At 38.0% G+C, this 26,029-nt stretch overlaps 1 protein-coding gene across 1 annotated transcript in view; it reads right to left on the reverse strand.

Moving 5' to 3' along the window:
- The window catches only part of LOC111139188 (trimethyllysine hydroxylase, epsilon), a 91,019-nt gene that overhangs the window by 39,709 nt on the left and 25,281 nt on the right, over positions 1–26,029 (reverse strand). The window contains exons 3-5 of the mRNA XM_022491379.1: positions 19,558–19,734; positions 12,569–12,848; positions 1,483–1,602 (exon numbers count right to left, since the gene is read on the reverse strand). Of these exons, the coding sequence (XP_022347087.1) occupies positions 1,483–1,602; positions 12,569–12,848; positions 19,558–19,734 (577 nt within the window). The remainder of the gene's footprint in view (positions 1–1,482; positions 1,603–12,568; positions 12,849–19,557; positions 19,735–26,029) is intronic.

Below are 26,029 nucleotides of genomic sequence, written 5' to 3' on the forward strand. Positions count from 1 at the left end.
ACTTAACTGCTTATCTTTGGTAATGGTCAAAGAGGAAAGAATACTCAATATTTGAATGTCAACCTCTGTCCGGATGCTTCCCATCCCATTTCCTCTTTCTTCCTTCTGCACTCCCTAGAATGAGGATGGAGGGCTGTTGGGAGCTTCATATACTGGTAACATTGACAAGGATCTCTAAAACTTGCTTTATTCTTCCTCTCATGAACCAAATATTCTTAAGTTCCAAACCCTTAATTTTTTATTTTTTTATAAACATATAATGTATTATTAGCCCCAGGAGTACAGGTCTGTGAATCACCAGGTTTACACACTTCACAGCACTCACCATAGCACATGCCCTCCCCAATGTCCACAACCCAACACCCTCTCCCTACACCACTCCCCTGAGCCAGCCTCAGTTTGTTTTGTGACATTAAGAGTCTCTTTTGGTTTGTCTCCCTCCTGATGTCATCTTGTTTCATTTATTCTTTTCCTACCCCCTAACCCACCGCTCCCTGTTCCAAACCTTTAAAGAAAATCAATGTAAGCACAATCAATTGCATATTATCACCCTCTCATACTGTCTTTACAAATCCATACGTACACTCACTTTAATAATATCTTTGTGCCTCAGGCTCATCGTCTAAAGGCAGAAGCAAGATCAGTAACAAAATAACTACAAGTATCTCTAGTAAGTGGTAAACAGTAGGTGAGTATGGTATTTATCTGTTGTGTCTCATAATTATCAGTTCATTTTCGTGGGGAGTCATTTAAGATCTATTTTCTGTTTGCTATAGTGGTAATAATATATTACCATTGTACACCTTAACTTTATACAATGTTATATGTCAATTACATATTAATAAAGCTGGGGAAAAATATGGTATAACTTTGGCTCAGCAGCTTCTGATTCCATGTGAAAAAAGGTTTTTTTCACTAATTCCTCCTCTCCAACTTCTTACAATTTGGATTCAAATTCCTGTTAATACTGACCCAAAGAAGCTGTGTTTAAAAGACTGACCCTTTGCAATATAACTAAATATAAGAAAATTGTACAATTCCAAAACTAATGATTACACTTTTTTGGTAAGTTGTTGGTAATTACTTTGACAAAAATGCAAATTAAACAAAGTTAAGATCCATTTATATAGTAAGGTGTATTCTCAATCATTTCAAAAAAAAATATTCTTTTAAGTCCAAAGAAGACTGAGCTAAAGATTTTTCAAAATGATCATCTTTCTAAGAGAAGAAAAAGAAATAGTCACACATATCAGTAGCAGCAGATATTATCTTGGTTCAAATAGAAAACAGAAAAATTATTCATTAAGGAGGGCACATGATATGATGAGCACTGGGTATTATATGCAATTGATAAATTATTGAATACTACATCTGAAACTAATGATGTCCCATATGTTGGCTAATGGAATTTAAGAAAATAAAGAAATTATTCAAGGCCATCACATGTAAAGACCCTAATATGGAAAATTCTACTTCACTTACCCACAGGGCTCTTGGAAATAGGTCGTGTCAGTGTGCCGGTCCAAAGCCAGCTTGGTGTATGCAGTGTCGCCCCTGGAGAAGTCTGAAGTAAAATACCACATCCTCCCATAGATGGTTTCTCTGTCAAGTCAAATGAAGGAAGACTTAGCTAATTGAAAGTTTTATTTTTGTCTTTCACAACTTGAATAACTTCTTTAACTATTCACAAGTCACAATAGATTTTTTTGGCTCCAGATTTCCATCTATAAGTTGTAGATGATAGTTGAACATCCCACCAGTCTTAACGATTCTGTCACTGATTAATATCTTAGGAAGTTGGGGGAAAACTGTGCAAGTAGAGTTGACTCCTGAACAACACAGGTTTGAACTGCATGGATCCACTCATACATGGATTTTTTTCTCAATAAATACAATTATAAATATATTTTCTCTTCGTTATTTTTTTTCTTCCTTATGATTTTCTTAATAACATTTTCTTTTTTCTAGCTTACTTTATGGTAAGAATACAGTATAGAATACATACAACATATAGAATACGTGCTAGTTGACTATGTTATTGGTAAAGCTTCTAGTCAACAGTAGGCTATTACTAATTAAGTTCTGGGGAGTCAAAAGTTATACATGAATTTTCAACTGTGTGGGGTGGGAGAGGTCAGTTCCCCTAGTGCCCCCATTGTTCAAAGGTCAACTGTATAATGTAGTCTGAAAGCTTAGGGAATTATCCCCCTCTTCTTATGTGCCTACTTTTTTTTTTTTTAAAGATTTTTATTTATTTATTTGAGAGACAGAGACCACAAGTAGACAGAGAGAGAGGACGAAGCAGGCTCCCCACTGAGCAGAGAGCCCAACGTGGGGCTCGATCCCAGGACCCTGAGATCATGACCTGAGCTGAAGGCAGAGGCTTTAACCCACTGAGCCACCCAGGCGCCCCTATGTGCCTACTTTTAATAGCTTTCACATTCATGGTTTTTTCCTGCGCTCACCTTCCTTGCATAGAAAAAGATGCCTTTATGCAGATGCTTTTAGAAGTGATTAATGTAGATCCTCACCCATCTTTTAGACATGGAAGAATAAGAAAAAGAGAAAAGGATAGTTTATGTTAGCAAGTATTTAATGAGATGCTGTATCACTGTCGTATCTCTCTTTAAGGTATACATCATAGATTTTTATTTTATACTTATTTTCCTGGTGGCTCAGATCTGACCAAGGGTCACTTTAATTCTTTAGCTTTCAGAGCTCATCTTATTTTCAAACCCTCAAAGTCCAAACAGGAAATGGCTTTCCTCATGAACTATAATCTCTAAGGCCCTCTCAATTGTTTGCTTACCAGCACTTGAAAGTTCTTAAAACCTGTTTGAGACTGAATGGTACAAAATGTTGATTATGCTGTACCAGGAAAAGGCAAATGACCCAGCATTCTATTTGCTATACAATGAGCTATATCTGGCCCTTATTAAGTAAAAGGAAAGTACTGAAACCTGAGCTATCTGAATCCTAGTTCTTTTTTTTTAAATTTTTTAAAAAAGATTTATTTATTTATTTTAGAGAGAGAGAGAGAGAGAGAGAGAGAGAGAGAGATGGAGGGTGGAGGGGGAAAGGGAGAGGGAAAGAGAATCTGAAGCCGACTCTATGCCTAGTGCACAGCCTGACACAGGACTCAGTCTCATGGCCCTGATCATGACCTGGGATGAAACCAAGAGTTAAATGCTTTAACTGACTGAGCCACCCAGGCATTCCTCCTTTTCCCTAACTGAACATTTTATTAGTGAACATCTTCCATTAGTGCTGTTATACGTACCACACCACTAAAATTTTTTTTTATCTATTTATTTGAGAGACAGAGAGACAGCATGAGCAGGGGAAGGGGCAGAGGGGGAAGCAGACTCCCTGATGAGCAGGAAGCACACCACGGGGGAACTTGATCCCAGGACCCTGAGATGGTGACCTGAACCAAAACCAAGAGTCAGATGCTTAACTGACTAAGCCACTCAGGTGCCCCTACACCACACTATTTGTTAAAAATTTGTTAAAAATCTTTAAAGTATTTATTTAAGGGGCACCTGAGTGGCTCAGTGGGTTAAGTCTCTGCCTTCAGCTCAGGTCATGATCTCAGGGTCCTGGGTTTGAGCCCCGCATTGGGCTTTCTGCTCAGCGGGAGCCTGCCTTCCTCTCTCTCTCCCTGCCTTTCTGCCTACTTGTGATTTCTCTCTCTGTCAAACTATAAAGTATTTATTTAAATTCCAGTTAGATAACATACATTTTAATATTAGTTTCAGGTGTACAGTATAGTGATTCAACACCCATACAACACCCAGTGCTCATCACAAGTGCCCTCCTTAACATCCATCACCTATTTCACCCATCCCCCCATCCACCTCCCTTCTGGTAACCATCAGTACTTTCTCTATAGTTGAGTCTGTTTCTTGGTTTGTCTCCCTTTCCCCCACTTTGCTCATTTGTTTTGTTTCTTAAATTCCACAACTGATTGAAATCATATGGTACTTTTATTTCTCTGACTGATTTTGCTTAGCATACTACTTTCTAGCTCCATCCACATCATTGCAAATGGCAATATTTCATTCTTTTTTATAGCTGAGTAAAATTCCACTGTGTATATATACATATTTTCATTCATTCATCAATGGACATCTGGGCTCTTTCCATAATTTGGCTATTGTTGATAATGCTGCTGTAAATATTGAGGTGCATGTATTCTTTTGAATTAGTACTTTTGTATTCTATGTGTAAGTACTTAGTAGTGCAAATTGCTGGGCAGTTCTATTTTACACTTTTTTTAAAAAGATTTTATTTATTTATGTGACAGACAGAGATCACAAGTAGGCAGAGAGGCAGGCAGAGAGAGAGGAGGAAGCAGCTCCCTGCTGAGCAGAGAGCCCGATGTGGGGCTTGATCCCAGGACTCTGAGATCATGACCTGAGCCGAAGGCAGAGGCTTTAACCCACTGAGCCACCCAGGTGCCCCGGTAGTTCTATTTTAACTTTTTGAGGAACCTCCATACTCTTTTCCAGAGTGGCTGCACCAGCTTGCATTCCCACCAACAGTGCAAGACAGTTCGCCTTTTCCACATTCTCACTAACACCTGTTTTTTCCTGTGTTGCTTTTAGCTATTCTGACAGGTGTGAGGTGATAACTCACTGTAGTTTTGATTTGTATTTCCCTGATGATAAGTGATGTTGAGCATCTTTTCATATGTCTGCTGGCCATCTGTATGTCTTTGGAAAAATGTCTATTCATGTCTTCTGCCCATTTCTTAAATGGATTATTTGGTTTTTCAGTGTGGAGTTTGACAATTCTTTGTAGATTTTGGATACTAATCCTCTATCACGGACGTCATTTGCAAATATCTTCTCCCATTCTGAATGATGACTTTTAGTTTTGTTGATTGTTTCCTTTGCTCTGCAGAAGATTTTATCCTGGTGAAGTCCCAATAGTTCATTTTTGCTTTTGTTTCCCTTGCCTCTGGCGATTTGTCTAGTAAGAAGTTGCTATGGTCAATGTCAAAGTGGTTACTGCCTGTGTTGTCTCTAAGATTTTAATGGTTTCTTGTCTCACATTTAGAACTTTCATACATTTTCAATTTATTTTTGTGTATGGTGTAAGAAAGTGGTCCAGTTTCATTCTTTTGCATGGATCTGTCCAGTTTTCCCAACACCACCTGTTGAGGAGACTGTCTTTTCTCCATCAGATATTCTTTCCTGCTTTGTCGAAAATTACTTGACAACTGATAGAGTTGTGGGTTCATTTCTGTTTTTTTTTTTTTTTTTTAACAGTAAGTCAGAAAGGGAATTCGGGGTAACAATTATCCAGGCCATGGCTAGGTTGGAGAAAACCATTAATGACAACATGGAATTGATTAGGGCAGAAGTGAAAGCCACCAGGGATGATGTTCACAATGCTCTCAATGAGTTCCAATCTAATCTAAATTCTCTAACAGTTAGGGTAACTGAGGCAGAAGATAGAATTAGTGATCTAAGGACAAACTGGTAGAGAAAAAGGATTAGGAGTTGGCCTGGAACAAACAGCTTAGAAGCCAAGAAAAGAGAATTAGGGAAATAAATGACACCAGGAAACATTCCAATGTCAGAATTATTGGAATCCCTGAGGGGGAGGAGAAAGAAAGAAAGACTAGAAGATATAGTTGAACAAATTCTCCATGAAAATTTTCCCAATCTGGCGAATGGAACCAGCATTCGAGTCCTAGAGGCAGAAAGGTCTCCCCCCAAGATCATAGCATCTAGAAAGACCTCGAGACACCTGATTGTGAAAATGATGAATCATTTCCGGGTTTTCTATTTTGTTCCATTTATCTCTGTGTCTACTTTGTGCCAGTACCATACCATGTTGATCACTATGGCTTTGTAATACAACTTAAGTCCAGAATTATGATGCTTCCAGCTTTTCTTTTTCAAGAATGCTTTGGCTATTCAGGGTCTTTCATGGTTCCATACAAATTTTGTGAAAATTGCGGGTGGTATTTTGATAGGGATTGCATTAAATGTGTACAATGCTTTGAGATAATATAGACATTTTAACAATGTTTTCCAATCCATGAGCCTGGAATGTTTTTCCATTTCTTTGTGTCATCTTCAACTTCTTTCATCAGTGTTTTATCGTTTTCAGAATACAGATCTTTTACCTCATTGGTTAGGTTTATTATTAGGTACATTACTGTTTTTGGTACAATTATAAATGGAATTGATCCCCTGATTTCTCTTTCTGCTGCTTCATTATTAGGGTATAGAAACGCAACAGAATTCTGTATGTTGCTTTTGTACCCTGCAATTTTATAATTCGTGTATCAGTTCTAGCAATTTTTTGGTGGAATCTTTTGGGTTTTCTACATAGCACATCACATCATCTACAAATAGTGAAAGTATGACTTCTTCCTTTCTGATTTGATGCCTTTTATTTCTTTTTGTTGTTTGATTGCTGTGGTTAGGACTTACTTCCAGTATTATGTTAAATAACAGTGGTCAGAGTGACCATCTCTGTCTTCTTCCTGAGTGTAGAGGAAAAGCTCTCAGTTTTGCTCCTTTTGAGGATATTTTCTGTGGGTTTTTCATATATGGGCTTTATTATGATGAGGTATGTTCCCTCTCTCCTTACTTTGTTAAGAGTTTTTACTCAAGAATGGATGCTGTACTTTGTCAGATGCTTTTTCCACTTTTTCTACATCTATTGAGTGGATCATATGGTCCTAATCCTCTCTTTTATTAATGTGGTATATGACACTGGTTGATTTGTGAATACTGAACCACACTTGCAACCCAGGAATAAATGCCACTTGATTATGGTAAATGATTCTTTTAATGTACTGTTGGATTCAGTTTGCTAGTATTGCATTGAGATATTTGCATCCATGTTCATCAGGGATATTGGTCTATAATTCTGTTTTCAGTGGAGTGTGTCTGGTTTTGAATTCAGGGTAATGTTGATCTCATAGAATGAGTTTGGAAGTTTCCCTTCCATTTCTATTTTTTGGAATAGTTTGAGAAGAATAGGTATTAACTCTTCTTTAAATGTTTGGTAGAATTTCCCTGGGAAGCCGTCTGGTCCTGGACTTTTGTTTGTTTGGAGATTTTGATCACTGATTCAGTTTCAGTTTCTTTGCTCATTATCAGTCTGTTTAAATTTTCTATTTCTTCCTGTTTCAGTTTTGGTAGTTTATATGTTTCTAGGAATTTATCCATTTCCTTGAGGTTGTCCAATTTGTTGGTATATAATTTTTCATAGTATTCTCTTATAATTGTTTGTAGATCTGTGGTGTTGGTTGTGATTTCTCCTCTCTCATTTGTGATTTTATTTATTTGGGTCATTTCTCTTTTTTTTTGTTAAGTTTGGTTAGGGATTTATCAATTGTATTAATTTTTCTTTTTCTTTTTATAATTTTTTAATTATGTTATGTTAGTCACCATACAGTACATCATTAGTTTTTGATGTAGTGTAGTGTTCTATGATTGTTTGTGGATAACTCCATGCAATCTGTGCCCTCCTTAATACCCGTCACTGGGCTCACCCATCCCCCCACCCCCTCCCCTCTAAAACCCTCAGGTTGATTCCCAGAGTCCACAGTCTCTCATGGTTTTTCTCCCCCTCTGATTACCACCCTTCATTTTCCCCTTCCTTCTCCTAATGTCCTCCACGCTATTCCTTATGTCCCACAAGTAAGTGAAACCATATGATAATTGACTTTCTCTGCTTATTTCACTCAGCATAATCTCCTCCAGTCCCATGTCAATGCAAATGGTGGGTATTCATCCTTTCTGATGGCTGAGTAATATTCCATTGTACATATGAACCACATCTTCTTTATCCATTCATCTGTTGAAGGACATCTCAGCTCCTTCCAGTTTGGCTATTGTGGACATTGCTGCTATGAACATTGGGGAGCATATGGCCCTCATTTTCATGTATTAATTTTTCGAAGAACCAGATCCATTATCATTGATCTCTTCTATTGTTTGTTTCTATATCATTTATTTCTGTTCTTATTTCCCTCATTCTGCTGGTGTTAGGCTTCATTTGTTTCTCTTTTTCTAACTCCTTTAGGTATAAGGTTGTTTGATATTTTTCTTGCTTGTTAAGGTAGGCCTATATTGCTATGTATTTCCCCCTTATGACCACTTTTGCTGTATCTGAATGGTTTTGGACTATCATGTTTTCATTTTCATTTGTCCAGTTATTTTTAAAAATTTCTTCTTTGATGTCCTGGTTGACTCATTATTTAGTAGCATGTTGTTTAACCTGCATGTATTTGTGGTCTTTCCAAATTTTTTCTTGTGATTGACTTAAAGTTTCATAGTGTTGTGGTCAGAAAACATGCATAGCATGATCTCAATCTTTTTGTATTTGTTGAGGCCTGATTTCTGACCTAGTATGTGATCTATTCTGGAGAAGGTCCCACGTGCATGTGAAAAGAATATGTATTCTGCTGCTTTAGGATAGAATGTTCCTAATACATCTGTTAAGTCCATCTGGTCCAGCATGTCATTCAAAGCCCTGGTTTCCTTGTTGATTTTCTGTTTAGATGATTTGGTCATTACTGTAAGTGGGTGTTCAAGTCCCCTACTATTACTGCATTATTATCAATAAGTTCCTTCATGTTTGTTATTAATTGTTTTCTATATTTGGATGCTCTCAAGTTAGGCAAATAAATATTTACAATTGTTAGATCTTCTTGTTGGGTAGTCCCCTTTATTATGATAGAGTGTCCTTCTTCATCTCGTTACAGTCTGGTTTAAAGTGTAGTTTTTGGGGCGCCTGGGTGGCTCAGTGGGTTAAAGCCTCTGCCTTCGGCTCAGGTCATGATCCCAGGGTCCTGGGATTGAGCCCCGCATCGGGTTCTCTGCTCGGCGGGGAGCCTGCTTCCTCCTCTCTCTCTGCCTGCCTCTCTGCCTACTTGTGATCTTTGTCAAATAAATAAATAAAATCTTTAAAAAAAATAAAGTGTAGTTTTTGTGATATAAGTACTGCTAGTCTACCTTTCTTTTCATGTCTGTTAGTATGATAAATTGTTCTCCATCCCCCCACTTTCAATCTGCAGGTGTCTTTAAGTCTAAAATGAGTCTTATTGGCAGCATATAGATGGGTCTTGCTTTTTTTTTAAATCCATTCTGACACTCTATGTCTTTTGACTGGAGCATTTATTTAGTTATCTTACATCCAAGGTAATTATCAATAGATAGGTATTTATTGCCATTTTATTACTTGTTTTATCATTGTTTCTGGAAATTTTCTCTGATCCTTTCCTGTCTTTGTCACTTTTGGAGTCTCCTCTGATATTTCTTGCAGGGCTGGTTTAGTGGCCACTAACTCTTTTGGTTTTCATTTGTTTGGGAAACCATCTCTCCTATTCTGAATGATAGCCTTGCTGGATAGAGTATTCTCGGTTGCTGATTTTTCCCATTCAACATACTGAATACATCACACCGCTCTCTTCTGGCTTGCTAAACTTCTGTGGAGAGATCGCCAGCTAACCTTATGGGTCTTCCTTTGTAAGTTAAGGACTTCTTTTGTTTTGCTGCTTTTAGGATTTTTTTATCACCACATTTTCCAAATGTAACTACAGTATGCCTTGGTATTGGGGTGCTTTTGTTGATTTTGATTGGAATTCTCTGTGCCTCCTGGATTTGGATGTCTGTTTCCTTTCCCAGATTGGGGAAATTTTCAGCTATTATTTCCTCTTCTGCCCCCCTTTTTCTCTCTTCTTCTTCTGGGCCTCCTATGATACAAATATTATTACATGATGGAATCACTGAGTTCCCTAAATCTATTCTCCTATTCCATAATTCTTCTTTCTCTCTTTTGTTCAGCTCCATTATTTTTCATTATTTTGTGTTCTTTAAAAACATTTCTAGAGGGGAGAGAAAGAGATACACAGAGAGAGAGAGAGAGAGAGAGAGACATATAGATACATAGATATGGGGGAGAGGCAGAGGCAGAGGGAGAAGGAGAATCTTAAGCAGGCTCTACTCCCAGCAAGGAGCCCGATGCAGGCCTCAATCTCATGACCCTGAGATCATGACCTGAGCTGAAAACAAGAGTTGAATGTTTAACCACTGGAGCCATCCAGATGCCCCATTATTTTGTCTTCTATATCATTATTTATTCCTCTGCTTCTTCCATCCTTGTGGTCATTACATCCAGTTTTGAACCTCAGTTATTGCGTTTTTCATTCCTCACTGGTTGCTTTTTAACTGTTTTATCTCTGTGGTAAGGGCCTCCCTGAAGTCTTCCATTCTTTTCTCAAGCCCAGTGAGTATCCTTATGATTTTTGTTTTAAATTCTCCATCAGGCATGTTATTGATATGTATCTCACTTGGATGTCTGGCTGTGACATTTTCTTGTTCTTTTTTTGGGATGAATTCCTCTGTCTTATCATTTTGTCTAGGTCTTTGTCTTCTTCTCTGCTAGGAAGGCCTGTTATATTTCTTGCTCTTGAGAGTAATGGCTTTATGAAGAAGAGGTCATATATTGTCCAGGGCTGGGTGTTTTAGGGAATATCTCTGGTTTGTGCTGTATGCACTCTGCTACTGTGTTTTGGCTGCTCTATCCCTCAAGTCAGTCTTCTGCAGAGTTTCTCCTTGTCTGTAGTTGGCAGTGTTTGGACCTTGACCAGAATGTGTGAGTTTTAACTAGGTGTGTTCTGGTCTGTTTGTTAAATGAGACCTGATACCACTTCCACTAGAACTGAAGCCCTGCAGAACTCTCTGGCTGGTAGACATGGTGCATGCAGGGGTTTCTGCTGGTCTTCTGGGGAAGGGGCGTGCTGTACTGGTCTTTAGGCACGCTTGCAGGAGAAAAGCAATACCAGCAGAGTGCAGGGGTGGGGGTGTGGGACGTAGGGTAAGCAGGTCAGGCAGCCAGTGTGTGGGCACTGGGCTGTTTACTGAAGTTGGTTTACGCAGAGGGATGGGAGAGGGAAATGGTGCCAGCCAGCTCCTTTGTCCTCGGAGACAGGAATCCGTGCTCTCCCGGAAGCACTACTAGAAGAGTGAATAATTTACCCTCATGTGTTCTAGGTATTTTTCATGTTTTTCGGTGTTTTTACACTGTCCCTGGGTTCTTTGCCTGCCTAGAACAGCATAGTGCACTTTGGGCTTTATATCAGCCAAGCCTACTGACTTGTTAAAACTCCAATCTTTAGGGACCAGGTGTGGTGGGGATCTGAGCTGGTCTTTTGGGGGATGGTCTCGCCATACTGGGACTGATGCAGGTTTGACCCAGAAGGGCAGTCATGCCAGAGCACAGGGGCATGGAATTTGGAGTAAAGCAGATTAAACAGCCAATGTCTGGATTAGCTGCTTTCAGCAGGTGTCTCTGGACCTATGCTGAGGTATGGGGGAGAGAAATGATGCCTGTGGCTCTTTTGTCCCCAGAGTAGCAAAGCCACCTCTCCCAGATATGCTCCAAGAAGAGCAAACAATCTCTCCCTGTGTGCCTTAGGCAATCATCAGATTGCCCTGTCTGCTCTGGTGTTTGCCTGCCTTCTCTACAGAAGCAGTGCCTTTGGGTCTGTAGCCCAGTCAAGCCTGTGGACCTCTAAAACAAGACTTTGAGACCAGCTGGTTGCAGAAACTCATGAAAATTGGCCCCTCTTGTTTTCCCAGCCAATGGCTTTGGGCAACTATTCTCCTTGTGCTTATCCTTGTGCACTCCACTTCCCTTGCTTTTCTCTACAACCAGGGCTCCTGCCCCTCCATAGCACTCACTATTCATTTCTCCCCCAAATCATGTCTTTTTACTTCCTATCTTCCTCGATGTGGCCTCTTCTCTCCCTCTACTTGTGCAGTTTGTTCTATCAGTCCTCAGGTCAATTTCTTGGGTATTCAGAATGAATTGATAGTTAATTAGCTGTGTTTGAGGGATGAGGCAAGCTTAGGATCCTCCTACTATGCCACTATCTTAGGTCCCTGGTGAATCCCAGTTCTACTTCTTACTAGCAGAGCAATCCTGGGCAAGCCACTTACTTATTATATGTGTCTCAAGTGGCTCATCAGCAGAACAGGGAATAAAATAGGGGTGTGAATATGTTGGTTAAACGCTATATAGTGTAAGGCAATATTATTAATAACTAGTGTCTGAATCAAGCCTTGGGAATCATAATAGGTCAAAACCGGATGATCTTTAGACACCATCTTATTCAACCCTCTTACTGATCAGATGGGAAAATTGAGGCCAGGGCTGCAGGTGGAGGGTACAGGTATGTATGTAATGGAGTTGTCTATGTTCACACAATTGCTTGAGGGTAGAACTTAGACTACTACCTGGTTCTGTTTACTCAAAGTCAGTGCTAGTCTTGAGTGTACAATGATACCTGGTACTTTGAGGACCACTAGGCACAAAAAATATACCAATGACTTTGAAGTCATCATATTTAACATGTAAGTGTCTTTAGAGATTAGAAATCTGGGCCTCAAATAAAGCACTATAAGTGGGAATCCCCTTATTCAGGACACAAAATATTCTGGATTAAAAACAGGGTGACCATACCCTGTTAACTTATTTTACTGGTGTTGATGCTCTACAAATCAATTACCATAGATATTAGAAACTAATAAATTACCTGATCAAGCTGATCCTTTCTGCCAACTTCTCTGTGTGTTCTTGAGTGGGAGGGACATTTTCTACGAATGCAATTCCATACAGCAGGAAGTTTTGCAGAAAGTTCTTCAATCCCTCATTGGTTTCTAAGAAGCTTTGGAAATCTACAGATGGAACTTGGGCTCGCTGATAGATTTCAGCATTCCATAAGATTCTAGGTTGGATGACCTTTTGTTTTTGCCCCTCATAGCTGTTTCTCACCAGCCAATCCAAATCATATTTAGTCACATGACCATCTGGCCCTTTAAAGGGAAAATAAAAGGCATTAAAATAATAGTTATAATTACTGCCAATAATTTTACAGTTAAGGAAGTCATTTTTAGCAACCAATTATTCAGTGCTATATTGTTTATGAAATGAAATTAAAATGAGTGCCTATAATATTCCTGAAACAGAAATATTTGTAAGTTGAGTAGTATGTACTAATAAATGAATCAATGAACAAATCTCACCAACTAGAAGGGACTAAATGAACTGGGGCAGTTTGACCTAATGAAATGACATCAATAAACATGATAAAGTGATTTCATAAGTGACTGCTCACAGAGCCAAAAAAAAAAAAGTAAAAAAAAAAAAAAATCCCCGCTCAAAAATAACATTAGAAAATCTTCAGGATAAGCAAAGGATATAGCAAGGGGAGTGAAAAGCTTTGCTGACATCTCATCTCTTCTTTCACTTTTTACTTTTCTGTCTCTGTTTTGGCTTCCTACTCCTTGACAATGAAAGTTATCATAAGTAATTTGTAAAGCATAAAAAAGTATGAGGAAATTTTTAAAATTATTTTTTAATATGTTCAGTTAGCCACTGTATCATTAGTTTTTGATGTAGTTTTCAATGATTCATTAATTAAGTATATCTCCCAGTGCTCATCACAACACGTGCCCTCCTTAGTAAGATTTATTTTAGAGAAAGAGAGAGCGAGTGCACAAGTGGGGGGAGGGGCCAATCATGGAGCCTGATGTGGGGCTTGATCTCACCACCATGAGGTCATGACCTGAGTCAAAATCAAGAACCAGATGCTTAACCAAATGAGCCACCCAGGCACCCTAGTATGAGGAAGTTTTTAAAAATCACATATATTTACCATTCTATCACACAGATGAAACCCTTATTAATAGTTTGGCATCAAAATATGGAAAGAACCTAGATGTCTATCAACAGATGAATGGATAAAGAAGATGTGGTATATACACACACACACACACACACATACACACACACTAGAATACTATGCAGCCATCAAAAGAAATGAAATCTTGCATTTGCAACGATGTGGATGGAACTAGAGGGTATCATGCTTAGCGAAATAAGTCAATCGGAGAAAGACAACTATCATATGATCTCCCTGATATGAGGAAGTGGAGATGCAACGTGGGGGGTTAAGGGGGTAGGAGGAGAGTAAATGAAACAAGATGGGATTGGGAGGGAGACAAACCATAAGTGACTCTTAATCTCACAAAACAAACTGAGGGTTGATGGGGGGAGGGGTGTGGGAGAGGGGCGGTGGGGTTATGGGCATTGGGGAGGGTATGTGCTATGGTGAGTGCTGTGAAATGTGTAAACCTGGCGATTCACAGACCTGTACCCCTGGGGATAAAATACATTATATGTTTATAATTAAAAAAATGTTAAATAAAAAAAAAGTTAAATTAAAAAAAATAGTTTGGCATCATTCCCTCCACTTGTTTGTATCCTGCCTTTTTCACTTAACATTTTAAGAGTCATTATATCATTAAAAAAATTAAATCTTCACCTATGATCACTTGTTTTGTTTCCTAAATTCATAGACTTTTAACTACAGAGAACATACTGATGGTTACCAGTACGGAGGTGAGTGGTGGGTGGGGGAAATAGGGGATGGGTATTAAGGAGGGCACTTGTGATGAGCACCAGGTGTTGTATGCAACTTTAAATCACTAAATTCTACACCAGCATCTAATGTTACACTATATGTTAACCAACGGAATTTAAAGCTTAAAAAAATTAAATCTTCATAAACATTAATTCTTATAATTTACAGAATATGGACTACCAAGATTTATCTAACCAGTCTGTTCTGGGGCAAGTAGCGTTATTTTTTAAAATTTCCTTATTGTTTAATCGTGATCATACTTGTCTATATTTCTTTTCTTTTTAAAAGATTTATTTATTTATTTATTTTAGAGAGAGAGAACATCCAAGTGGGAGAGGGACAGAGGGAGAGAATCTCAAGCAGATTCTGTGGTGAGCACAGAGCCCCACGTGGGGCTTGATCTCACAACCTGAGCCAAAATCAAAAGTTGGATGCTTAATGGACTGAGCTTCTCAGGTGCCCCTCTTTTCTTTTTTTTTTCTTTAAGATTTTTTAAAGATTATTTATTTATTTATTTATTTGACAGAGAGAGAGAGATCACAAGAAGGCAGAGAGGCAGGCAGAGAGAAAAGGGGGAAGCAGGCTCCCTGCTGAGCAGAGAGCCCGATGTGGGGCTCGATCCCAGGACCCTGGGATCATGACCCGAGCCAAGGGCAGAGGCTTTAACCCACTGAGCCACCCAGGCGCCCCTTTAAGATTTTTTTAAGAAAGGTAGACCCCAGCAGGGAGGGGCAGAGGAAAAGGGAAAGAGAGTCCAAAGTAGACTCTGTATTTAGCGTAGAGCCAGATGTGGGGCTTAATCTCATGACCCTGAGATCATGACCTGAGCCCAAACCAAAAGCCAGACACTCAACTGACTGAGTCACCCATGTACTCCACTTTTCTATATTTCTGATAATTTTCTTAAAATAGAAGCATAGAAGGTGGGATTGTTAAACCCAGAGACATAAACATTTTTTTAACTTAAAAAATTTTTTAAAAAATTTTTTATTAACATATAATGTATTATCAGCCCCAGGGGTACACGTTTGTGAATTGCCAGGTTTACACACTTCACAGCACTCACCATAGCACATACCCTCCCCAATGTCCATAACCCAACACTCTCTCCCTACCCCCCCCCCGCAAACCTCCGTTTGTGAGATTAAGAGTCTCTTATGGTTTGTCTCCCTCCCGATCCCATCTTGTTTCATTTATTCTTTTCCTACCCCCAAACCCCCCATGTCAGAGACATAAAATTTTAAGAGTCTTGATGCATTTAGCTGAATTACTTTTTTAGAAAGTATATCAATTTTCATTCTCTCCAACAATGTGTGTGTGATCAAAACTGAGTATTCTTATTTTTTAAATATGTGTTTTCCAATTTGGTAAGTAGAACTTCTCTTATTGTAATAATTTTAATTTAGTCACTTACTAATAAGCTAATAACATTTGTTAGACATTTATATTTGTTAGACATGTTTTTTATTTTTACTATTTTTTGTTTCAAGTTTTTATTTATATTCCAGTTAGTTAACATATAATGTAATAGTAGGTTCAGGTGGAGGATTTAGTGATTCATCACCCATATATAACACCCAGTGCTCATCACAAGTGTCCTCCTTAATACCCATCACCCATTTAACCCATCTCCCTATCACTTCTACTCCAGCAATCCTGTTTGTACTCTATAGTTAAGAGTCTGTTTTATGGTTTATCTCTGTTTTTTCCCTTCCCCTATGTTCATTTGTTTTATTTCTTAAATTCCACATATCAGTGAAATCATATGGTATTTGTCTTTTTCTGACAGACTTATTTCACTTAGCATAATACCCACTAGTGCCATCCACATCGTTGCAAATGGCAAGATTTCATTTTTTGATGGCTGCATAGTATTTCATTATATATATACATCTTTTCATTCAAGTATCCATGGACATCTGGTTCTTTCCATAGTTTGGCCATTGTTGATAATGCTGTTATAAACATTGGGGTGCACATGTCCCTTCGGATGACTATGTTTGTATCCTTTGGGGTAAATACCTAGTAGTGTGATTGCTGGGTCATAGGGTACTTCTATTTTTAACATCTTGAGGAACCTCCATACTGTTTTCCAGAGTAACTGCACCAGCTTGCATTCCCACCAACAGTGCAAGAGGGTTCCCTTTTCTCCACATCCTCACCAACACATGTTGTTTCCTGTGTTGTTGATTTTAGCTATTCTGACTGGTGTGAGGTAGTATCTCTTTATGGTTTTGATTTGTATTTCCCTGATGATCAGTGATGTTGAGCATTTTTCATGTGTCTCTTAGCCACTGTATAGACATATGTTTTTTAAATTCAAGGATTACCAAACTATGGCCCATGTGCCAAATCTGCCTGGCAGTTGTCTTTGTGACACCTGTTTTGGAACACATGATACCCACTTGGTTACTTACGGTTTATGTCTGTTTTCACCCTACCACTGAAGACCTGAACAGTTGAACAGTTGTGACAGGGACTGTACAGCCAGCAAAACCTGAAAATCTTTACTATCTGGCTTTCTACAGAATATTTGCTAACTCATGCTTTAATGATCTGCTTGTTCACCACTTTTTCATATTTTTCTACTGAAAAACTAGTGGTTTTTGGAGGGGGAGACGAACCATGCGAGACTGTGGACTCTGAGAAACAAACTGAGGGTTTTGGAGGGGTGGGAGGTGGGAGGTTGGGTGAGTCTGGTGGTGGGTATTGTGGAAGGCACGTATTGCATGGAGCACTCGGTGTGGTGCATAAACAATGAATTCTGGAACACTGAAAAGAAATTTAAAAAAATAAAAATAAAAAAAACCAAAACTAGTGCTTTTTTAAAAAATAAACTGGCAATAATACCTTATATATTAATGGTTTTTAGTCTTTGTCATACATTTTTCAAATATTTTGCCAAATCGGTTATTTTTTAAATAAACTGTTCTATGGCGTATGTTTTTTTACTGTAGAGAAATCAGTAGTCAAATGTTTCAATTGCAAATATTTTTTCCTCCAATGATTTTTCTTTAAACTTTTATTTTGAAATAATTGTACATACACAGGAAGTTGCAAAGAAATGGATTTATTCAATAAATAAAGCTAGCAGTTGCAGGATATAAAATTATTATACAGAAATCTATTGTGTATCTCTACACTAATAATGAAGTAGCAGAAAGAGAAATGAAGAAAACAACCCCATTTATAACCGAACCAAAAAGAATGAAATACCTTGGTTAAATAAATTTAACCAAGAAGATTAAAGATGTATACCCTGAAAATTATAAGACATTCATGAAAGAAATTGAAGACAACACAAAAAACTGGAAAGAAATTTAATACTCATGGATTAGAAGAATTAATATTGTTAAAACGTTCATTCTACCCAAACCAATCTATAAATTCAATGCAAACTCTACCAAAACACCAACAGCATTTTTCACAGAACTAAAACAATTAATCCTAAAATCTATATGAAACCTCAAAAGACTCTGAATAGCCATAGCAATCCTGAGAGAGAAGAGGAAACCTGGAGGTATCACCATTCTAGATTTCAAGATATACTACAGTGTTGTAATAATGAAAATGATGTGGTATTGGTAAAAAACAGATACATAGATCAATGGAAGAGAACAGAGAACCCAGATGTGGACCCTCAACTCTATAGTCAACTAATCTTTGACAAATCAGGAAAGACTGTCCAGTGGGAAAGAGTCTCTTCAACAAATGGTGTTGGGAAAACTGGACAGACACATGCAAAAGAATGAAACTGAACCACTTTCTTACATGCTGCACAAATAAACTCACAACGGATTAAAGGCCTAAATGTGAGACCTTAAACCATAAAAATCCTAGAAGAGAAACATAAAAATCCTAGCAAGTTCTTTCTAGATATGTCCCTGAGGTGAGGGAAACAAAAACAAACATAAACTATTGGAAGTACATCAAAATAAAACACTTCTGCACAGCAAAGGAAAACATCAATAAAGCAAAAAGGCAATCCAGTGAATAGAAGATATTTGCAAATGATATATCCAATAAAGAGCTAATATTAAAAATATATTAACAACTTGCACAACTCAACATGGAAAAAAACCAAATAAGCTGATTAGAAATGGGCAGAGAACCCAAATAAACATTTTTCCAAAGAAGACATCGAGATGGCCAACAGACACATGAAAAGATGCTCATCATCAATCATTATTAGGGAAATGCAGATCAAAACCACAATGTGAGAATGGCTAGTATCAGAAAGACAAGAAATAACAAGTTGCTGAGGATGTGGAGAAAAGGGATCACTTATGTACTGTGGGTGGGAATATTAATTTGTGCAGCCAAAACAGTATGAAGGTTCCTAAAAAAACCAAAAATAGAAATAATATAAAATCCCAAAATTCCACTATTGGGTATTTACCCAAAGGAAATACTTATTTGAAAAGATATATGCACCCCTATGTTTACTGCAGCTTTACAACAGCCAAGATATGGAAGCAACCCAAGTGACCCAGAGATAGATAAACAAGATACGGTATGTATACACAATGGAATATTACGCATCCATAAAAAAGAATGAGATCTTGCCATGTGCTACAATATGGACAGGCCTAGAAGGAATCTGTTAAGTGTAATGAGTCAGAGAGAAAAACAAGTACCATGTGATTTCACTTATATGTGGAATCTAAAACAAAACAAAACAAAACAAAACCAAATGAACAAATAAAAAACCAGAATCTAAAATAAGAGAGCAAACTGGTGGCTTCTGTGGTGGGGGAGGAGGGACCTAACAGGTGAAGGGGATAAGAGGTACAAGTTTCCAGTTATAAAATTAAGTCACAGAGATAAAAGGTGTCGAATAGGGAATACATAGTTAGTAATATTGTAATAACACTGTATGGTAATAGATGGTGACTACACTTACCATTGTGAGCACTGAGTAATGTACAGAATTGTCAAATCAATGTTATACACCCAAAACTAATAAAATATTGTACGTTAATTATACCTCAATAAAGAAACCAGAATCCCCTATTCTGGAACGGGGCAAAGCAGTTTTTGCAAAATGATTGTTCTTTAGAAGAGTAACCCAACCAAGACCAAGTCCCTTGTCTACTCACAAGTGAAAAAGAGTGTGGTCTCATCCAGACGAATGGTCTTTGGCTTGATGCATAAATCCACACTGGCAGTATCCAGGCTGCGCTGGTGAGTCTTAGAGTTGTAGCAAGATGCTGAGCGGCAGTGGTCTCGAAGCCAGACATAATCAAAGCGCATCACGGTGTTAGCATATTGCAATTCTAGGGAAAAGCATTCTTTCATATTATTTATGATATTATTTTACACGATTAATTTTATAGAAGTAAATAAATATTTATTTAGGAAAACTTAAAAACAATCACTAATCAGAAAATTTCCTTCAAAAACTCTTCTACCAAGGAACAAGCAAGAGCACTAACCTTATCAAATACAATACATACTGTAGAATTTCTACGATGCTGGAATAGGAATAGCAGATAAAACCACAAAAGTATATAAAATGTCCAAAAATACACCTAAACGTGTATAGAAATTTGGTTTCTAATAAACTTACAGCTATAATCACTAGGAAAAATATGAATTCTAAAATAAATGGTGTTGGGACAACTAGACAGCCATTTGAAAAAAAAATTTGGGTTCATACCTCATATTGTTACCAGGTATCCAAGATAAACTCAAAACAGAACACAGTTCTAAATTTGGAAAATGAAACCACTGAAGTATTTTATTTTATTTTTTAAAATACATTAACAATTCTATTTTTTAAATTTAAAAAAAAAATTTTTACTATGTTCAGTTAGCCACTGTAATAGCACATCATTTGTTTTTTTTTAACATCTTAATTTAATTTTATTTTTTCAGTGTTCCAAGATTCATTGTTTATGCACCACACCCCATGCTTCATGCAATACGTGCCCTCCTTAATACCCACTACCAGGCTCACCCCCCCCCCCCCCCCCAAACCTCAGTTTGTGTCCCAGAGTCCACAGTCTCTCATGCTTGATCGCCCCCTCCGATTTCCCCCAACACCCCTCTCCTCTCATTCTCCCAATCTCTTCCATGCTATTCCTTATGCTCCACAAGTAAGTGAAGCCATATAATTGACTTTCTCTGCTTGACTTATTTCACTCGGCACAATCTCCTCCCCAACTTTTGTACATCATTAGTTTTTGATGTAATGTTCAACAATTCAACCACATGGGTGGAGGTAGAGGGTGCTAAGTGAAATAAGTCAGTCAGAGAAAGACAAATACCATTTGATTTCACTCGTATGTAGACTTTAAGAAACAAAACAGATGAACATAGCGGAAAGGGAAAAAAGAGAGGGGGGCAACACATAAAAGACTCTTAATGATAGAGAACAAACTGAGGGTTGAGGAGGGAGGTGGTTGGGGATGGGATAGATGGGTGATGGGTATTAAGGAGGGATCTTGTTGTGATGAGCACTGAGTGTTCTATGTAAGTGATGAATCATTATTGGGTGTTCTATGTAAGTGATGAATCATTAAATTCTACTCTTGAAACTAACATTAGACTGTATGTTAACAAAAATTTAAATAAAAACTTGAAATATTAAAATAAATAAAATATAAAAAATAAAACTATTACACATTGGGGTATCTGGGTGGCTCAGTCAGTTAAGTGTCTGCCTTCGGCTCAGGTCATGATCTCAGGGTCCTGGGATAAGTCCTGCATCAGCCTCCTTGCTCAGCAGGAAACCTGCTTCTCCCTCTGCCTGCCACTCCCCCTGCTGTGCTCCCTCTTTTGCATGCTCTCTCTGTCTCTCTGATAAATAAATAAATTAAATAAATAAATAATCTTTCAAAAAATTCTAGTCAGTTAACATATAATCTAACATTGGTTTCAGGAGTAGAATTTAGTGCTCCATCACCTGCATAAAACACCCAGTGCTCATCACAACAAGTGCCCTCCCTAGTACCCATCACCCATTTAGCCCCCCACCCATGTCCCTCTGTCAACTCTCAGTTTGTTTTCTATAGTTAAGAGTCTCTTATGCATTGTGCTCCTCTCTTTTTTTCCCTTTCCCCTTTGCTCATCTGTTTTGTTTCTTAAATTCCACAGATGAGTGAAATCATATGGTATTTGTCCTTCTCTGACAGACTTCCTTCACTTAGCATAATCCAATCTAGCTCCATCCACACGGTTGCAAATGGCAAGATTTCATTCTTTTCGATGACTGAGTAATATTCCAGTGTGTGTGTGTGTGTATGTGTGTGTGTGTGTACCACATCTTCTTTATCCATTCATCTGTTGAAGGGCATCTGGGCTCTTTCCATAGTTTGGCTATTGTGGACATCACTGCTAGCAAGACTGGGGTGCACGTGCCCCTTCGGATCAAGACATTTGTATCTTTTTTTTTTTAATGACATTTGTATCTTTAGGGTAAATACCCAGCAGTGCGATTGCTGGGTCATAGGGTAGCTCTATTTTCAACATTTTGAGGAACCTCCATGCTGTTTTCCAGAGTGGCTGCACCAGCTTGCATTCCCACCAACAGTGCAGGAGGGTGCCCCTTTCTCCGCATCCTCGCCAGCATCTGTCATTTCCTGACTTGTTAATTTTAGCCATCCTGACTGGTGTGAGGTGGTAGCTCATTGTGGTTTTGATCTGTATTTCCTTGATGCCGAGTGATGTGGAGCACTTTTTCGTGTATCTGGATGTCTTCTTTGGAAAAATGTCTATTCTGCCCCTTTCTTAACTGGATCAATTGGTTTTTGAGTTTTGAGCTGTATTAGTTCTTTATAGATTTTGGATACTAACCAAAATATATAAGGAGATTTTAAAAATCAGATCCATGATTCAGATTGTATTTTAGAAAGAGTATTCTAGATTTTGGACCATCAGCAGGGCAAGACAATGCTACAATATACTGGTAGGATAGTTGTCTCCTTGCTCCTCTAAAGCTTATGCTGTCCTATAACTCTACCCCTCTTCATTACTCTAAACAAATATCTGGTGTGCCACTCTATTTTTAAATAAATTAATAAAGATCAATGTACTGTCATCCCTGTCAACATTAATTGCAATACCTTTATAATTTTCATTTCAAACATCCTATACTACTCCTTGTTTCCTTTTCAGTTCAATTATTTGTGCACTCCTCACTCCAATAATCCTTCACCTGCACAAAGAGCTCTAATCCCATCATCTTGTCTCCTTTAATGTCTTCATTTTTCTCCTTATGGGGCCCAGCTTGTATGGTCCATCATTTTAATCCATTCCTTGAAAACACCCTTAACTCCCTTGCTCCTCTCTCTCCCCCTGCCATACTTCCCTGAAAAAACCTAATAAACTCAAGTCCCCACTTCATCTGTGCCTGCAGCCAAGCAGAAAATCTTTTAAACTGCAGTGGCCATTCTCATCACCAAAAGTCTCAAATGAGTACTCACCACTGCCAAACATTCTGCATAATTTCCTGGTAAAATCACTCACTCACTTTCCAAGAAGACTATTTCACACTGTCTCCTATCTATCTCCTCAAACTGCTAGTACAGCTTCTCCCTTCCCATTTTCAACTGGTGACCTTTCTTGCTCCTTCAAAGAGAATATGGAAGCAATTAGAGGAGAATCTCCAGGAGCACCTGGGGGGCTTGGTCGGTGAAGCATCTGTCTTCAGCTCAGGTCACGATCTCAGGATCCTGGGACTGAGCCCAGCGTTGGGCTTTCTGCTCAGCAGGGAGTCTGCTTCTTCCTCTGCCCCTCCCCCTGCTCATGCTCTCTCTCCCTCTCTCTCAGATAAATAAATAAAATTTCAAAAAAAAAAAAGAATCTCCACATCCACCCACTTATTTGCATCTGTGTCCATATATTCTACCTTCCTTCCTGTTACTATGGTTGAAATATCGGTGCACTTAACCAATGCCAACACTTCCATTTATGAATTAGATCCTATCTCTTCTCTCCTACATAGGTACTATACTTCTGAAATTGCTCCATCTTCTTTTCGTTTATCAAAATTTCCCTCCCCACTGGATCACCTGCGTCAGCAAACATGTTGTAAGTTACCTCCATCTTAAAACAATGTTCTCCTTCACTGTATGTATCTCTTCCATTACCAGCCAACTTCATTTATATTCCCTTTCACAGTGAAACTTATGGCTTTGTTTCCACTACCTTCTCCAATTTCCTCTTAATAAACTTGTTATAAGTTTCAGAATGGTTTTAGATTTATAGGAAAGTTGCAAATACAAAGAGTTCCCACATGGCCCTCACCCAGTTTCCCCTATTATTATTTTATATTAGTATGGGAAAGTTGTCCCAACTAATGAATTAATATCAACACATACTTTATTAACAAAATCTCATGCTTTATTTGAATTTTATTAGTTTTTCCCTAATGTCCTTTTTCTGTTCCAGAATCCCATCTAGGACTCACATTACATTTAGACATCATGTCTCCTTAGGCTTCTCTGAGCTGTGACTTTCCTTGTTTTTGATGACCTTGATAGTTTTGAGAGGTACTGGTCAGGCATTTTGTACAAGTGTTACTCAATTTGGGTTTGCATGTTGATTTTCTCAGGGTTAATGTGGGATTATAGTATAACCTATTGGGTAGATTTTTGGGAGACTGGCTACAGAAGTAAAGTGCCCTTCTTAGCACATCATATCAATGGCACATGCTATTAATAGGGCTTATTACTGATGTATTAACCTTTCTAGCCAAGGTAGAGTTTTCCAGGTGTTACTGCTTCTAGGCTTTTGCAGTAGACAGAGCTAGGAAATATACTAATCCACATGAAAAAACATATCTACAATTATTTCTGTATGTATCCATCCGTATCTATATTAAGCTAAACATGAATTCATATTGATGTCTCCAACTCTATTCCAGAAGAACAAGATGCATTCTAGCCTTCCCCCATGCTTATCTGTAACAACAGTCTCTGATGGTAAAGAAACCTGGCTCCCACTATCTGCTGTATACAGCAGTTTTACAATTCTAAATCTGTGTTCATGTAAGAAACAACTTTAAAAACTAGAGTATAGTATTTACGTATGGTTCCTTTTGTCTTCAGCCTTATGGTTTCCAGTAAAAACATTGTTTTCCAAAGCTATGTATGCCAACACTTTTCCCTCCATTCCCTTCAGCTGGATTCATGTATCACAGGCTGCATTCCATCCTCAGATCTGACTTCCTGGTTGACTTTTAAATATCTGTATATATTTAAATCTATATACTTTCACTTTTTGCTATCAAGTTCTATAGTTTTTTTTCCCCAAATGCAGTTATTAGTTACTACATTGCCATACAGATTGCATCTACCATCCTTTAAAACACCCTGTTAGAGACTGCTTCTACCATCCTATAAAAACCCATGTTATACTACCTCCTCCCAAACCCCTGGCAACCACTGATTTGTTTTCTGTCCCTACAGTTTTGCCTTTAATGGAATGTTATACGAATGAAATCATATAGTTTTTGATGGTTATAGCTTTTGATGGTTAGGCTTCTTTCACTTAGCAAAATGCATTTAAGATTCGTTGCCATTGTGTGAGTTAATAGTTCATTCCTTCTTATCGATGAATAGTGTTCCATTGTATGGTTATACTAGTTTATTAATTAACCTTTTGAAGGATATCTTGGCAGTTTCCCATTTTTGACAAGTATAAAAAAAAGCTGTTATTCATGTGTGGGTTTTTGCTGTGGACATAAGTTTATAAATCAGTTAGGTAAATACCTAGCACAGTTGTACTATTTTTGCATTATCACCAGCAACACAAAGGAATTTCTGGTGCTCTGCATCCTTGCAGGAATTCAGTATTGTCAGTTCTGGGGAGGATTTCAGTCATTCTAATAGGTGTGTATGATATCTCATTTTGGCATTAATTTTGCATTTCCCTAAGGAAAATGATGTTGAGCATCTTTTCATATGCTTATTTGCCATACTTCTATCCTCTTTAATGAAGTGTCGTCTGTTCAGATCTTTCCACTCTTAAAAACTGGGTAGTTTTCTTATTTTTAGAGAGAGGGAGGGAGGAAGGGAGAGAGAGAAAAAGAGACAGAGGGAGAGAAAGAGAGAGGATGGGGGGAGGGGCAGAGGGAGCGGGAAAGAACCCCAAGCAGGCTCCATGCTGAGCATGGAGCCCAACATGGGGCTCAATCTCATGACCCTGAGATCACAACCAAAGCCGAGATCAAGAGCCAGACTTTCAATCCACTGAACCACCCAGGCACCTCTTGTTTTCTTAAGTTTTACGAGGTCTTTATATATTCTGCATACAAGTCTTTACTCAGATATGTAGTTTGTAAAAATTTTCTCCAAGTCTGTGGCTTTTCTTTTCATTCTCTTAACAGTACCTGTCATGCAGAAAATCTTCTGAATTTGGATAGTTCAATTTATCCTTTTTCCTTTATGGATCATGCTTTTAAAGTTGTATCTAATAATTTTTTGCTTAATCAAAGGTAACAAACACTGTCCTGTATTCTTACACAACTTACGTAGTTTTGCATTTTCATAGGAATATAATCAACTCTGAGTTAATAATTACAGAGTATGAGGTGTCAATGTTTTTTGTTGTTTTGTTTTTGCATAT

Source organism: Enhydra lutris, unplaced genomic scaffold, assembly GCF_002288905.1.
Source record: "Enhydra lutris kenyoni isolate GAN:26980312 unplaced genomic scaffold, ASM228890v2 scaffoldscaffold96, whole genome shotgun sequence".
NCBI classification, from domain to species: Eukaryota; Metazoa; Chordata; class Mammalia; order Carnivora; family Mustelidae; genus Enhydra; species Enhydra lutris.